Genomic DNA, 15,781 nt, shown 5'->3' with positions numbered 1-15,781 from the left:
GACGTTCATACGGGCCCAGTGCATTACAGAAAGTCAGGACATGGTGAATACTGACACGTTCACTTTCCTCCCATTGAGCCTGAGTCCTGCATGTAAGCATCCACCAGCTTCTTCTGTAGCAGCCTGAGTTTAGAGCAGCTTTCCTCAAAAATACACAGGGAAGTATTATTGCATCGTTACTGTGTGCTTGCACAAGACATTTTTGTGCAGTGTGTTTTATATTGGACTGATTTTAACTCTATGAAGACATCTCTAAATGACCTCAATACAAATGTGTAGTGATTTAACACAAGTTTGTGTTGTTGTTTTTGAAACAGAGAGCTTAGAACAAACTCTAGACCTCATCACAGCCTCTGCAGTAAGTTACAAGCTGCACGCTGGAGCACTTTATGCATGCTTTGATATTATCATGGGACTTGTGTCATCAGATTCACACCAGAAAATCAGCAACAATCAGTGCTGTTATTTACAATCCCACCACTGCAGATCGTATTTGTCTCGTGCAAACACACCTTCACACCGTGTACGCTGCCTCTGCTACACACCCTTACCTCTTACCAAATGCACACACACACACACACACACACACAAACTGAAACACAGCCAAAGTCTTTGCCAACAGTCCCCTGCTGCTGGATCACCTCATTAACCCAGTGTTAGGTCAGGCAGTGTGGACGGATTTACTGCTGAGAGAGACTTCTGGAAAAACTGCCGGCCAGGACACACACGTACACACAGAGACACACACACACATTTATAATTGCATTATAATTGGTGAAGGGTTCATCTTGAGATTTTGAACACAAAAGAAGCTCATAATCTGAGGCCCAAACAGTTAACGAGTAGAGAAAGCTAACCGTGGTGTTGGAAGCTGTGTTGGCCTGTGTGTGTGTGAGAGGGAGTGTTTACTTTGTCACTTATCTATTTACTTTAACTCCTGACAGATCCTTTAGAGTAAACACACACACACACTCACGCACATGCACACACACACCAGTTCTCATTCTTGTCCCTACTGGAGAGAAGAATCAATTAGCGCAAACTGAACCGCGTGTGTTTGTTTGGCTCGGTCAAAGCCAGTGACCTCGGCTGGTTCACGACCCCAGAGACAAAGGCTGCATTTTACACAGGATCAGACAAATCTGATTTTTTTTAACCCTTTGCGGTGCAGGGTGAGGTTGCTGGTCAGAGCCGTGTCTGGACGTCTGCTCTGTCAAGTTTACAAGACCAGATCTGATCCTCGTCGTAACTTTCACAGGGTGAGAGCGGCTACAAGACACGTAAAAGTGTCCTGGGAGAGCTTCCCTGCTGAGACAGAAAATATGGAACTAATTGTAGTTTGTACAAAGTTCATCCCTGTGCTGTTTGAGCAGCATTTTACTGCCAGAAAATCAGTTTTCACAGAAGTTTGTGCAGCATGCTCTGCCTTCTGTTGCCAAATACTCCAAGATTAGGAAATGTTATGCAGAGACCACGGCTGACTGTTTACCTGAACTTGCAAACTGCATGGGTTTGGACCGCTCATGACATCATGCACAAACACACACACACACACACACACACACACACACACACACACACACACACACACACACACACACGTCAGAGTGCTTATCTCATCAACAGACCATTAATCAAGACAGAAACCAGACTCTCCTTCTCTGCCTCCGTTTGCACACGTCTCACTGTCAGCAGTGACAAACACCAAACTTGTGAACGTCACAATAAGAAGCTGCTTATTCAAAGCCGACTGAGGAAACTACTGTTACTGTACTGTGTTTGTTAGAGACTGTAAGTAGAGCTTAAAAAGCAGCTCAAATAACCCTACGAGTGATTTAGCTGCATAGGGTCAAAGGTCGTGTTAACACCAGGCCTCGCTCCCTCTGTTTGTTTTCTTTTAGGTGGGATGGTTTTTTCTACCCCTAATTTTAGAGGATTTATTTTCCTCTTGTGTTTTGATCCTTTTTTTTGTTTTATGTAAGAAGGGAAGAACTTCAACTTGATTTGAGTTGATAGAGAAGGAAAGCAAGGACTTTTGAATTGTTGGGTAAAAATGGTCTCATTATTATTGAGTGTGCTTAAAGGGAGCCAGCTAAGACAGAAATAATGACATAAAGTTACCAAATGTTGAGCAACACCCAGGATGTAAACTAGCACCTCTCCAGCTACCGGTTCCAACCATAGACTGTATAAATAATGGACGCAGTGTCCGTGACGTCACCCATCTGTTCCTGAGCGCTGTTTTGAATCCAATCATCGGCGGGGGCCATATTGGTAATGTTGAACTCACCCAAACTTAGTGCAGTAGTACAGTGTGTGCCGATAGAGAGATTAGCGACTCAGACCTAAACTGTTTTTTTGAACCAGGCTGTAAACATATTTATTTCTGCTGTAAAGATTGTCTTTTTTGAATTGGTGTGTATGTGGTGTCCAGTGTTTCTGCAGCCAGACTCAAGCGGACACTCGATAAATTGCAGTTTATAATACTTCCGCATGGGCTTCATATTTTGAGACCGGAGTCTGCCGCTTGGTCCCAACTCCCATACTTTAATCCGTACAAAGACTTAGACGCTCCAGTTCCTACACAAAGTCCTGAAAGACTGAGGCACTGCCACCTTCAATGGGCAGAGGACTGTGTTTAAGAGTGACTGACGGTGCAGTGGGTTAAATAAGGGGGTAGATTTGATGAGAAAGGCTGTTAAAAGTGAAAAAGTCAAATGAATGAGCTCAGAGAGGCACTTTATTTAACTGTTGGCCTTCAAATATCTCAGTTAGAGCTGAAAATATGAAGAGAAATTAACCCGGTTTTATCCCACCAAGCTTCATCACATAAAAGTGTTAACAATTTATCAGTTGTTCAGTTTGGTTTATTCAGTCATCACTTCTCTCTTACAAAAATATACACTACCAGTCAAAAGTTTGGACATACATTCTCATTCAATGGTTTTTATTTATTTAATTATTTTCCACATTGTAGATTAATACTGAAGACATCAAAACTATGAAATAATCTGGTTTTGCCATAATCTGGATTACAACAGTAGTCAAATAGGTCTATCCATTGTGTACTAACCCTACCTCTGAACAACACAACTGATGGTCTCAAACACATTAAGAAGGCAAGTCATTCTACAAATGAACTCTTGACAAGGCTCATGTTAATTAGAAACCATTCCAGGAGAGCACTTCATGAAGCAGACTGAGAGAATACCAAGAGTGTGCAAAGCTGTCATGAAAGAAAAAGGGGGCTACTTTACAGAATCTAAAATATAAAACATATTCTGCTTTGTTTAACACTTTTTTGTGAATTAAATAATTCCATATATGTTCTTTCATAGTTTTGATGTCTTCAGTATTAATCAACAGTGTCGAAAATAATTAAAATAAATACAAACCCTTGAATGAGAAGGTGTTTCCAAACGTTTGACTGGTAGTGTAATTCCACTGAATCAGTTCTGTAATTAAAGAAACCTACAAGTGTGGATAAAGACTTATCAATATAGTGATATAGTCAGTAAAGTAGACGCTGCGTTAGAACTACACAACACTTATAAAGAGCTTTTGAGTGCTGATGAAAAGTTATGCACAACTTGTTTGAAAACCACACTTCTTTGCTTCTTTTTGATTGCAAACGTCAAACATTCTCTCTCTGTGTTTGTGAGAGAGTATCCTGCTACCCTCGCTGCCCTCCATGTGGAGTAACTGGAGAAGAGAAATGTGAAGGAATGGCGACTACACGCTCCACTGCAGACCAGGCGCTGACACACGACTCTGACAAAAGCCCTCAGGCTTGTTGGGAAATTTAGACAGGAAATGGGGAGAAAAATTATGTTGTGTTTGTGTGGATGGTTGAAGTATACACACACACACACACACACACCCACCCACACAGAGACTTACTCTCCCAGAAGCAACAAGTGACCTCATTTGATTTTCCACTGATAGCATAATTAATGCTTGCATTTTGGGGCAATTCTTTAAAAGGGAAATCGACAGCAGAGCAGATCAGCTTTTTCATCTTTGGCTAAGATTTGAGTGTTTGAAGTTTTTTTCTTTCAATGAGTCTTAAAGGAGTTAAAACAGTCCAGTTGACGGGATGTTGTGCTTCTGTAACTTTCCTTAAGAGATAGTATCTGGTCGGTTCAAAAACATGAGAAAATCTGTGAGTTTTAACAAGTCAGTGAAAATACTTCGACCGTGCTGCAGAAGAAAACCAAACATGGTGTGAGTTTTTGAGCATGTGCAAAAAAGGCAGTGTTAAACAGAAGTGCAAGTATGTTAAGATAAGGAAGTCAGAAATATTCAGCCCGATTTTTCTCATATTAACTTAGTCATATTTCTTCCAAAGATAAAGCATGGCTTAACATCTACTAGTCCATAAAAACATGCTTACACCTTTCTGCAATATCATCAAGATATTATATATTGTGTTATTCCATTTTTAAGACAACAAACTTCTTAGTAACAACCAGGTCTTTCTGAGTTAGCATGTTAATCATGATGTGATTTTTTATCACATGCCTTTTTGTCCCTTTCGGCACATTGTAGTCAAGCTGCTGCAGCATCTTCCTGCTTCCTGCAGCTGCTCTGACAGAAAATAACACCACTGCACTTCTGAATGACACATTTCACTTTAAACTCCCAGACAGCTGAGATGACGAGTCAAAAGTACAATGTACTTTGTGTCAAACAGATTTAAAATATAACAGAGGCACTTTGAGTCTGAGAACACCTACGAGCTAAGCATGCAGGTGCAGCTCTTTAGACTGATGTCAGCAGACAGAGCACTATTTTAGAGTGTGTGAGTTGACACAGGCCTGTGGATGAAACACTCTGAAGCTGTGTTCTATGGCTAAGTCATGGTTTCAGACCACACTGGTCAAGTCAAGTCAAATTTATGTATAAAGCGCTTTTAAAAACACAGCAGAAGCTGACCAAAGTGCTGTACAATACAGACAAAAAGAGACAAACAGACAACAAGGAAAGCACATCATTGGGGATTGAAACCCATTCATTGCTAAAATATAAAAGTGCGTTTTGAGGCGAGTCTTAAAAGAGTCGACAGAGGGGGCGGCCCTGATTGAGGAGGGGAAGCTGTTCCAAAGACGCAGGGCCTTGACACTAAAAGCACGGTCGCCCTTCAGTTTATATTTTGACCAGGGAACTGCCAGAAGACTTCAGAGGCCTGGAGGTTTTGTAAGGGCTCAGGAGGTCCGTTATATAAGGTGGGGCCAGACCATTCAGAGCTTTAAAAACAAAAAGCAGTATCTTAAAATCAATTCTGAAGCGAATATGAAGCCAGTGGAGGGCAGCCAAGACGGGGCTGATGTGATCCCTCTTCCTGGAACCAGTTAGAAGCCTGGTTGGTATCACAGTGCAGAATGTATTTGAATAATAAATGTAAAAGTCAAGATCATAAAGTACATCTTATTGCATTAAATTGATTCCTACATCTGGACATTATTAATACAATGTAAAATAGTGACATTTTAAACATGCAACTAAAAATGTTAAATAACTCTTGAAATTCAGCAATTAATCATGATTTTAAAATGTAACCTGTTACTTATTTCAGCGAATTCAGTTTCTCTTGTCAATTCAAAACCTTCACTTTCTTTATAGACATAAGAGTCCTTAAGGTATTTTTACACAATGCTTCTATTCAATGTCAATGTGCTGAAATTTAGAGTACACGTAATCAAATCAGTCCCACAGTAGTGGATCAGAACTCCATAACATGTCATAACTTCTGTTTAAGCGAATAACACGGAATTTCACAGTGGGTCTGCTTGAGTTTTTGTGGCCTACATCATGTGGTTTCCACTTAATTGAACCTCTTTACATGAATGTTTGGCCTCTTTGATGCTTTGGAAATAGCAAACGTTTGCTGAAAATATATTGCACAAGAGCAAAGTGAGCCGCAGAAACGGTTAAAGTGAAGAACTTGTAAATGTCTCTATAGGCTCAGCTGTTCTTCAAGCTGCTAATTATGAAAATACTGCATGTTTGATCAACTGTGTGGACGTTACTGAGTGGACTCACAGTTATGTCTCAATGTCCTCTGTTGTTTGCTTACCCAGCTGTCCTGCACACCATCCCTGATGTGTTGTTGCCCTTTGGCTGACAGACTGCATTTAATAACGTGTCTCCATCCTGGCCTGGTTGTGACTCACTCTAATGAGGCAGACATTTATACAACCAAATTCCTGATTAAGCAAAATGTTTAGTTAACGGTTCATTTGGTGATCTGTCACTTCTATGAAGCTGGAGGACTTGCAACACATGATATGGGGGTCCATACGTTCACATTAAAACCTTTCAAGGCCCTGGGAATTTTGGCAGCAGTCACATTTTAGTGATCAGAGAGTTTGAGGGAGGCAAGAGGACTGAAATAGCCTACAAATTAATCAAACCCTAAACAGATATATTAAGTTAATTTCTGCAACGAGGCTGTGAAATAGCTCCATCAATCTTTGCAATCTCAGTCTGTTTAATTCAGCCCATCTGTTCCAACGAGAGTCACAGTCTGGTGTGTTTTGGCCTCTTCAAAGGTACATAGCAGCATTTCTGCAGCAGGCTGACCTGCTGACTGCTTGTCTTGGACTTGAGCTGGCCTGTCTGTGTTTATGGAGAGTCTTGGTTTAGCTAGCAGCCATCGCTAATTCACTCATTGATTACACAAAAGAGACAGAAAGAAATAAACACAGTCTCCTTGGTAAAAATTTAATAAAGAGTTCAGCAGGTATCAGACTACAAGAGAAATATTTGAATCCTCTAATTACATTCAGTTTATTTCTTTGCTAATAACTGGTGCACATACTTTTACTTCCCACATGTTTCCACATGTTTGGCAGCTAATACCTAAGGGGCATGAGACTTCTCGGTTCAAAACACAAAATAATCTTTAGGCTTAATAAAACCACAAAGCTTATAGAAAATGTTGATGCCATTAACAGGTTTCTAAAGGTACAGCAACGTGTGTGCAACTAGCTGCTTGTTAGCAAAGATTGGCTCTATACTATAGCACAATACTAGCATTTAGTGTAGCATTAATACTACATTGAATACATATTATATATCAAACAGGGACTGATTGCTGCTAACTTCATGCTAGCTGATCAAACTAGCTCAAAACAAGGCCTTTGTTTTCCAATTGGGCACAAATGACTACCAAAGTCACCCTTTTGACTTTTAAGAGTCATACCTTCTGTTATTTAACTAAACATACCTTTAGCTTTGTTTTTAACATTGACTCTGATGCATGCTAAGTCGTTTTTAAGTATTGCTACACTAGCATGCTAACACTGTACGAAACTCCTCTAATGACTCCCTTCCTAAAGAATTCAGCCACAAATGTAGCAACGAATGTGACATTAAAACCATTGAATGTGCATAAATATGCTCAATGCACCTTTGTCTCCTTCAATTTAAAAAATGTGAAGCTGCTGACACATCTGTGCATCCATGGAAATGCCCCCACATACCTGAAAGAACTGTTAAACCCACAGACCACCAGAAGACCCTCCGCTCCACCAACACCAACCGCCTCCACTGCCCTCGAACTAGACTCCGCACTATGGGAGACCGGGCCTTTCCCTTTGCTGCCCCACGACTGTGGAAAGCCCTCCCCGACCACCTGAGAGCACCCCAAACCACAGACTCCTTCAAAAAGGAACTGAAAACTTTTCTGTTTCGGCGGGCATTTCCCTAGTTTTTATTCCCTTGGTTTCATCCATAGTTTTTATCTGACCTCCCCTGCTGCTTTTATCTGTTTTATTTAACTACACTGTTCTTAACAAGTGTCTGCATTAAACTGTCTGTTTTTAACCCCCTCTTGCGTTCATATCAATATGTCATGTAGCACTTTGAGATTTGTTTCATAATGTAAAGTGCATAATAAATAAAATGCATCATTAGTATTAATATGATTCATCGCCACGTTGGGTGCTGACCCATTGCACTGGTGACACATTTTGTAGCAAAGATCAGCTTATTTAGGGAAAACACCACAGAAGTCCCAATTTGTCTGCAAATCATTACATCACATCCCCTTTTTCAAGCATTAAATAATTAATTTATAAAACAGATTTTATTCAGTAATGAGGGAACCTAAATTGTAACAAAAAACAGCTGCTACCTGGCTGCTGACTTCATGCTAATTAACGAGACTAGCAACAACTAGGCTGACCTCATTTCAAGCGTTCAAAATATCACCTGTAGACTTTCAACATTAGCTTTTATGCATTCTCCATGTGGTTTCTTTCAAGCCATAATAATGACAACTACACTAGCAAGCACACACGCACATGCACATGCACACACACACACACACACACACACACACACACACACACACACACACACACACACATACACACACTGCCACTACTCAGTCTCTCCCTGCCAGTGTGGATTAAAAATCTCCTGCAGCATAATTTTTGATCCGCTTACCCTCTCTTTGAAGTGGCCTCTCATCTGTGAACAATATGTACAAATTAAAATAAAACCCACACAGGCTCGCCCACAGCGACACTTTGCTACGCTGGGTTCAGTGGGCAGTGTAAAGTGTGGAGTCAAGTGTGGAGCAATTTGGATGGATATGCTTCAACTGAGAGAACAACTCAAACAAGAGGGTTTGAAAGCCAAACAAACCAATGAGAATCATTTCCCCAGATAAACCTGATGTGTCTGTTAGTTTCTCTGTCAGCTGAACCCTAACAACAAGCCCACGCTCAAAGCTGTTTGTCGTTTCCATTAAAAGTTCAGATTGCGCTGGATTGGGCCCTTCACTCCACACGCCATGTGCGAATGATGATGATGAAGTTTGAGTCCGTAACAATAACTGTAATGTGTTGAAACTGCGTGTTCACAACTGTTTGAAGTTTCCTGTTGTTTGCTTGGTGTAATTATTCTCCAGTTTCTGCTTGTTGTAATATCTGAGCCCCAATTTTAGAGCCAACAAAACATTGCAGTTGAAGCCACATCAATAAAACACAATACTCTGCCTTTTTTCCCCACAGCAGCTCCAGACAGAGCTGTTTAATTTACAAAAACACTCACTTTTACTGTAGTTTCATTTGGATACTTTCAACTACATGGATGATTTTGCCCGTCCCTTTTTGCTTTTTTAATATCCCTCCTTAAATCATTCGATACAGATCCATGGTTACCTCAAGACACCTGTACTTTCAAAAGCCTGTCAAGGCCTCGAACAATGAGAGCGCTGCAAAGCGTTGAAACGGTGACCTCAACCTGCACTCATTGTGATAAACAAAGTGAGGAACAGTTGAATTTCTTGCACAAGCCCGAACGTGCTGCTGTGATCTGTTTGTCTCTCCGAGGTGGTCCGAGCATCATCAGACGGTCGGCTTTGGGCCGACAGCAAACACGGTGAACCAAAGTATGCACTCCCTCTGATGAGGAGACTTCTCCTCATTTTGTTAGTCTGACTCTGATTCAGCACTTTCTCTTTCTCTCTCCCTCTCCCTCCCTCTCTGTCCATCTCCCCTCTCTCTGCCTGTGTTTCTTCTGCTTCGTCAGTTTCTTGTCGCGGTCTGTGGGTTGACTGGTCCCCGCCTCTGACTCCTGACCTCTTAATCCCCTGCCAGCTGCAGCGAGGCCCCCAAGGAAGACTGTGAGTGCATGCATGTGTGAATGTGTGTGTCTGTGACAGTGGGATTATTGAATAATCTGTATATGAGTAGACACATTACAGACTTGAATCCTTTGTCAAGTCGGCTCTGGAGCAGTTTGATTTTTGTTGACTTGTGAAGTTTGATTGATGAGTCTTCATGTGTGTTGTAGACGCTCAAAACAGAGAGTGTCATGGAGTTTGTCTTGTTTTCTATGGCTGCATGAACACCAGTCCATAGAGCAACTCAAACCTAGACCTTTATGAGTCTAGGAAGCACTCTTTCATGGATATTTAAAAAGTCCCAAGCTTTTTTACACTTATCGTCTCCTTTAAATGCTAGTATACCCCAAAATAGAAAAAGTCATTGTAGCTACTTTATGTTTTTGGTGTTTTATGCTGATACCTTTACTCTGGTGTCTGTAGAGACAGATTCTAAAACTTACAAGTCATCACTTACCCCTTTTCGACCAACACGAACCGGGTTGTATTTCCGGGCCAGTGCTCATGATGGTTCGGAGCTGGTTGAACTCACGAACCAACACGGCACTCGTTTGTTTTTCCGCCCGCTCGAGCCCGTGGGAGACGTCAGATTTACGTGACCGCTTTTTCCCAGCAGCACTAGCATGAACTTTCCCTCACAACAACAACGATGGCAGACAACGGCTGCTTGTCTCCTCGGCTGACCACTGCTTTGCCTTGGAATCTATTAGTCTCTTTTATTTATTCGCTGCAGGACAATGGCGGAAACACATTTGGTTTGTGTTTTTGATCACGGCCACCCCGCCCCCTGCCCCCTGCCCCCTGCCCCTTGCCCCTCGCCCCTGACGTAAGTGGTTCGTGGTTCTAGACCAAGCAGCAACCTCCGGTCTCAAATGAGGAAGCCCATGCGGAAGTGTTATGAATTGCAATACATCGAGAATCCGCTTGAGGCTGGCTGCAGAAACACTGGAAACCACATAGACATGAATGGGAAAAAGACGATCTTTACAGCATTAATAAACATGTTTACAGCCTGGTTCAAAAAAGGTCTTGTCTCTACGAAGCTAATCTCTGTATCGGCACACACTGTACGGTGGGTGAATTTTTTTCTAACGTAACGGTTCAGAAGATATTAAGATTACGAGTTTTTGCCCAAATAAGGACATGACTGACTGGACTCCCGGTCAGGAACACATAGCTGTTGGCTAGGAGGCTCAAACTCCGCCCCTTTACATCACACTCTGCCTGGTTGAGTTCCGCATTTCCAATATGGCTGCCACCGTCGATTGGCTTCAAAACAGCTCTCAGGAACAGATGGGTGACGTCACGGATACTACGTCCATATTTTATACAGGCTATGTTCTAGACCAGCAAAGAGTTGGAGCCGCTCTGGAACCGGTTTTCCCGTCTGGGAGCCGGTTCACTCGCATTGGAAACACAAAAAACGGTTCTCAATTGAGCGCCGGCTCTGTACCGGCCCTGAAACTGCCTTGGTCGAAACGAGGTAATTGTGTGGTTATTTGATATCCTCACTCTCACAACTACATCTACTCTCAAGGCTGAGCAATGTCTGCAAAACATCCCTCTTCAGCCCCTGTGTTTGAAGACGATATGTATTTAAATCTGCTAAAATATATGGCATGGTAGCTGTCGCCATAAGTGCACAAAACTCCTGAAAACATCCCAAATTTTCTGGGTTTGCTGAAACAGAAATAGCTAAAATGTTCACCTAGAGTTTACAGATTTTTTCCTGTCAACCCTTTTGTAAAATGTCTGTGTGAAGTCTGAGTGAGCCAATGTGAGAACGCAGCAGTATAAAACACAAACATCTGATGTTGAAGAGAGAGAATCATTAGCAAGAGGAGAACACCATCAAAGTCTGCACATCCGTCTGCTTACATACAGCAATGCTTTGAGTGTAAAACTGTCCTCAGCTGCTTTGTGTGTGAATAATCAGCTGTTGAAAAGTTCTAGAAATTTTCAGGAGTGCATATGTAAAAGAGGCTTATGCTAGCCAATCCCTGAAAATGTCAACAGTATTGGTCTGAAGGATATTACAACATACCTGATTATAGCAAGACCTGGCTCACATGCACGCACACAGCAACTGTAGTTTTAGCGAATACACTTAAGGATTAACTTATCATCACTGTGCACAAACACAATGTATCTGTTGTTTGGCCGAACACGTCCAATCAGTCACTACTTTCCCGGCTTAATTTGTTGAGGGACGAGTTTGTTGCCACACCTGCAGACAAAGATGTGATTCAGCCAAGGTTACAGTCAGTGTAGTTGATAAACTTGTACCGATGCATGACTCATTTTTAGTCTATCAGGGTTCAATTACACATCATGTCTCTCCGAGCAATGACTAAAATGTTATTCAGTGTGTAATTTAGTTTATTTCATCCTCTGAGTTATAAAGAGAGGAACCTACAAATTAAAGGCTCAACACCCATTCATGCTCATTAACGTCTAAAAAGAAACCTCAGTCTTTAATTCCAATCTCACCCGCCCTTCTGCGTGTCTTCTTTCATTGCTACTCGTCCAAGAATTAAAAGACTATAAATAAAAACTAAATGTACTGACATGATGATATTCAGCAGGATGTTGAACAGTGTTTACACTAAACAGAAGACGTTCGTGAGGTGAGGTGCAGACAGTCTCCTGCAGGTTTCTACAACATGTGCCAAATAAGAAAAAGGTAAGCAGATCAGAATCTGCAGTTCTGTATAAAACAAATGAAGGGATCCTCCTTGACCTGATACCCCACACTCAGCGTTTCATGAAATTAGTTAACTCCAAATTCTTTCCATATAGTTTTGATTAGTCTCACACACTTTACTTGATTTATGGCCTTTCTGCAGCTTTCTCAAGTCTCTCTCCTTTAAATAAACGTTTGTACAACTCTAGATAAATTTCAATTAAGTGTTATGGGGGACTTACAATCTGCAGGTCAAAAGAAGTCCTGTTGTCGGATTATATTCAGAATATTGGACCAAACAAAATTGAAAGTGAATGTTTTACTGTGGATGTTAAACAAATACTCTAACAGCATTTTATTATCCATACTAAACGGCAATTTATTGGGTGAACCAAGCAGCAACCTCTGGTTTAAAAATATGAGTCCAATGCAGAAGTGCTAAAAACTGCAGTTCATTGAGGATCGGCTTGAGGCTGGCTCTGGAAGTACTGGAAACCACATACACAGCAATTCAAAACAGCCGATCTTTACAGCAGAAATAAACATGTTTAAATAAACACTGTAGCTGTTGGCTAGGAGGCTCAAAGCCCGCCTCTTTACCTCACAATCGCTTGACAGCAGCAATATGGCTGCTGCCACCGATTGGCCTCAAAACAGCGCTTCAGAAACAGATGGGTGCTATCACGGATACTACATCCATTATTTATAGTCTATGGTGTGAGCCCTGCCCTGACTTTTGCCTGTAATGAAATCCTTGCAGGATTTTTAATATACGGTTTTAAGTGAAGTAGATGTCTAAAAATGTGCATTTCAAACAGATTTAGATTTATTTTAATCCACAGTCTGACACAAGGGATGTGCATCTCTCCTTTTCAACATTGAACAGATAAAACGTAGCACTCCAAAAGACACACTGAAGTCTTAAACCTTCGTAATAAAACGGCCTACAGATGTTGTGATAACGACAGACTTTGCAGAGTTGTGGCTGGAAAGAGTGTTTAATTTAGGGGGGCTGCTCATGCTGCTCGTAGCACAGCTTTCTTCATGGAGTCTCATCAGGTGAAATTTGTCTTGCAGCCGAAATCCCTTTTCTCCCAAGTGACAGACGAGCAGACTTTTAGAAAGTTCTCTGTCCTTCCTGTGACTTCAGAACACTTTCTCACCAGATCAGAACTTTGGATTCAGGTCACTGAATCTTTAAGTCCCTGGTTGGTGTTAATTAGCCCTCATTTATCTGCATCAACATCCCGACAATAACAGTTAAAAGAGTTAACCTGCTCTCAGACAAACAGACTTGTTGCTGCACAATAGCAGTGTTTGCATGTCGACCTCTTTGACAAAAGGAGAGTAAAAAGAAACATGACACTACACGCAGTGCAGACACACAGGAGCACAAAGTTACACCTGAGGCAACTGTGGCTCAACAACCTCACACACGTCCTGACACATACGACACGAGCGTGGACCTCAGCGCACACGTCCATGGAAACCAACACGGCCGGTTACTCTCTGTGAGTCGAATGGCGTCAGTCCTCACCTGTTGTGGCTTTAACCTGTTCAGAACCTTTCAGATCCAGACCCTCACCCCCTTTGAAGTGCTCTGTGAGGCCCTGCAGCCGGCGAGCCACTGTCTACCTCTCAGTGCGGGTGTTTGTGTGTGTAACCGTGTGTGTGTGTACAGGGGAATGAGGGCTGTTGAATGAGGATGAAAGAGTGTGGAGACTTTGTGCCCCCAGGCCAAAAAAGAGAGAGGGGCTCAGAGAAGGAGGGGTGGGAGGTGGGGTTCCTCTAATCTACCACACCCCAACCCCCAAACCAGATCCCTCATAAACACCCTCGCCCTCAGGTAGTGCTATAGCGGCATGTCACAGGTGTGTGTTATCCGACTTCAGACAGGTAAGGTGTCAAGACAGAATATAAGAGCTGTTTATACAGTCCCCTCTTCTCTGGGTCATAATAAAGCAAGAAAAATGTTTAATACTTGGTATACAAGTTTTTTACAGAGACCAGTTTACAGGAACTGAAATCTGGACACAACATGCTGTTCCTTTAGGGGCATTTTTTACGTCAAGTCATCAGGATTTTGAGATCTTTCACACTAAACAGAGAGATATTCTTTACAAATTTCCAAAAGAAAAAGGAAGTAAGACAAGATCAAATCAACATGTCAGACATCATGAAATAATTACTTCTTGCAGGAGATCCAAAGGTTAGTTTTGTGCTTAAGGCCTGAAATGAAGACTTTGATGGACGCATGTCTGGGCTCCGCATGAATCCGAATAAAGCTCCAGTAAGGAACTTTCAGTCTGAGTCAATTTTGGTGCCCCCATCGCTTTGCAAATCTTGTCCAGTAAGTAAGTAGTGCTTCTGAGATAAATCTTCCCATGCTTTCTTTTGACAGTCAAATGCATCACTGATTGAGGAAGATATAGAAATGGCTCTTTTGGCAGGGTGCTGCTGATCACTTCACTTTAACATCAGTAACACTACAGAGACAAAGTTATACTTGATGCTGATGGATAGTTATCCTTTGCTACTCAGCTGCCTGCAGATATCAGAGTGTTAAGAAATGCCAGGCGGCCTGAATAGAGACATTTTCATAATTGTCTGTTGTCCTTTCTCTGAATGTTTATGTAAACGCTTATTGTTATTGTTATCATTAGCTAATTATTAGAGCTTTAGTTTGGCAGCCTTTGACTGTATGACTGAACCTGTTCTGTTAGATGCAAAGACAACAATGCATATGTTGCAAGTCTGTTAGTTTTGCAGAACTTCTGGGCACATCAAGAAAATTAAGCGTTGCATTTAAGTCACATTTCAGTTGTCCTTGCATTTTGCAGACAAATTAAATATCAATCAAGATTTTTTTTTTCATCTTTATTCTCACACGCTTTTTAGACAGTTGCTCTTTTATTTTGAACTTGATTTAACTTTAAGATCTAGACAGCTGTTTCAGTCTTCTGATTGCCTGTTTTACAGCTACATGGAATCTCTGTCCACTGTTAGTGTTCAAGATACAGTCAAAAGTTTGGACACACCTTCTCATTCAATGGTTTTCATTTATTTTAATTATTTTCAACATTGTAGATTAATACTGAAGACATCAAAACTATGAAATAATCTGGTTTGGCCATAATCTGGATTACAACAGTAGTCAAATAGGGCTATCCATTGTGTACTAACCCTACCTCTGAATAACACAACTGATGGTCTCAAACACATAAAGAAGGCAAGTCATTCTACAAATGAACTCTTGACAGGACTCATGTTAATTAGAAACCATTCCAGGAGACCACTTCATGAAGCAGACTGAGAGAATACCAAGAGTGTGCAAAGCTGTCATGAAGGAAAAAGGGGGCTACTTTACAGAATCTAAAATATAAAACATATTCTGCTTTGTTTAACACTTTTTTTTTAATTAAATAATTCCATATATGTTCTTTCATAGTTTGAATGTCTTCAGT

At 41.3% G+C, this 15,781-nt stretch overlaps 1 protein-coding gene across 2 annotated transcripts in view; it reads right to left on the bottom strand.

Moving 5' to 3' along the window:
* LOC117815727 (vasorin-like) overlaps nt 1-15,781 on the bottom strand; it is a 49,324-nt gene that overhangs the window by 19,423 nt on the left and 14,120 nt on the right. The window contains exon 1 of one of the 2 annotated variants that reach the window (XM_034687612.1): nt 8,452-8,547. The exons of the other annotated variant lie outside the window; for it this stretch is intronic. Coding sequence (XP_034543503.1) covers nt 8,452-8,475 — 24 coding nt within the window. The 5' untranslated portion in view covers nt 8,476-8,547. Of the gene's footprint in view, nt 1-8,451; nt 8,548-15,781 lie in introns of those variants that run through there. 2 annotated transcript variants of the gene reach the window in all.

Source organism: Notolabrus celidotus, chromosome 7, assembly GCF_009762535.1.
Source record: "Notolabrus celidotus isolate fNotCel1 chromosome 7, fNotCel1.pri, whole genome shotgun sequence".
NCBI lineage: Eukaryota > Metazoa > Chordata > Actinopteri > Labriformes > Labridae > Notolabrus > Notolabrus celidotus.
Note: the sequence above shows the minus strand (reverse complement) of the source record. Positions and strands in the feature narration are given on the sequence as shown.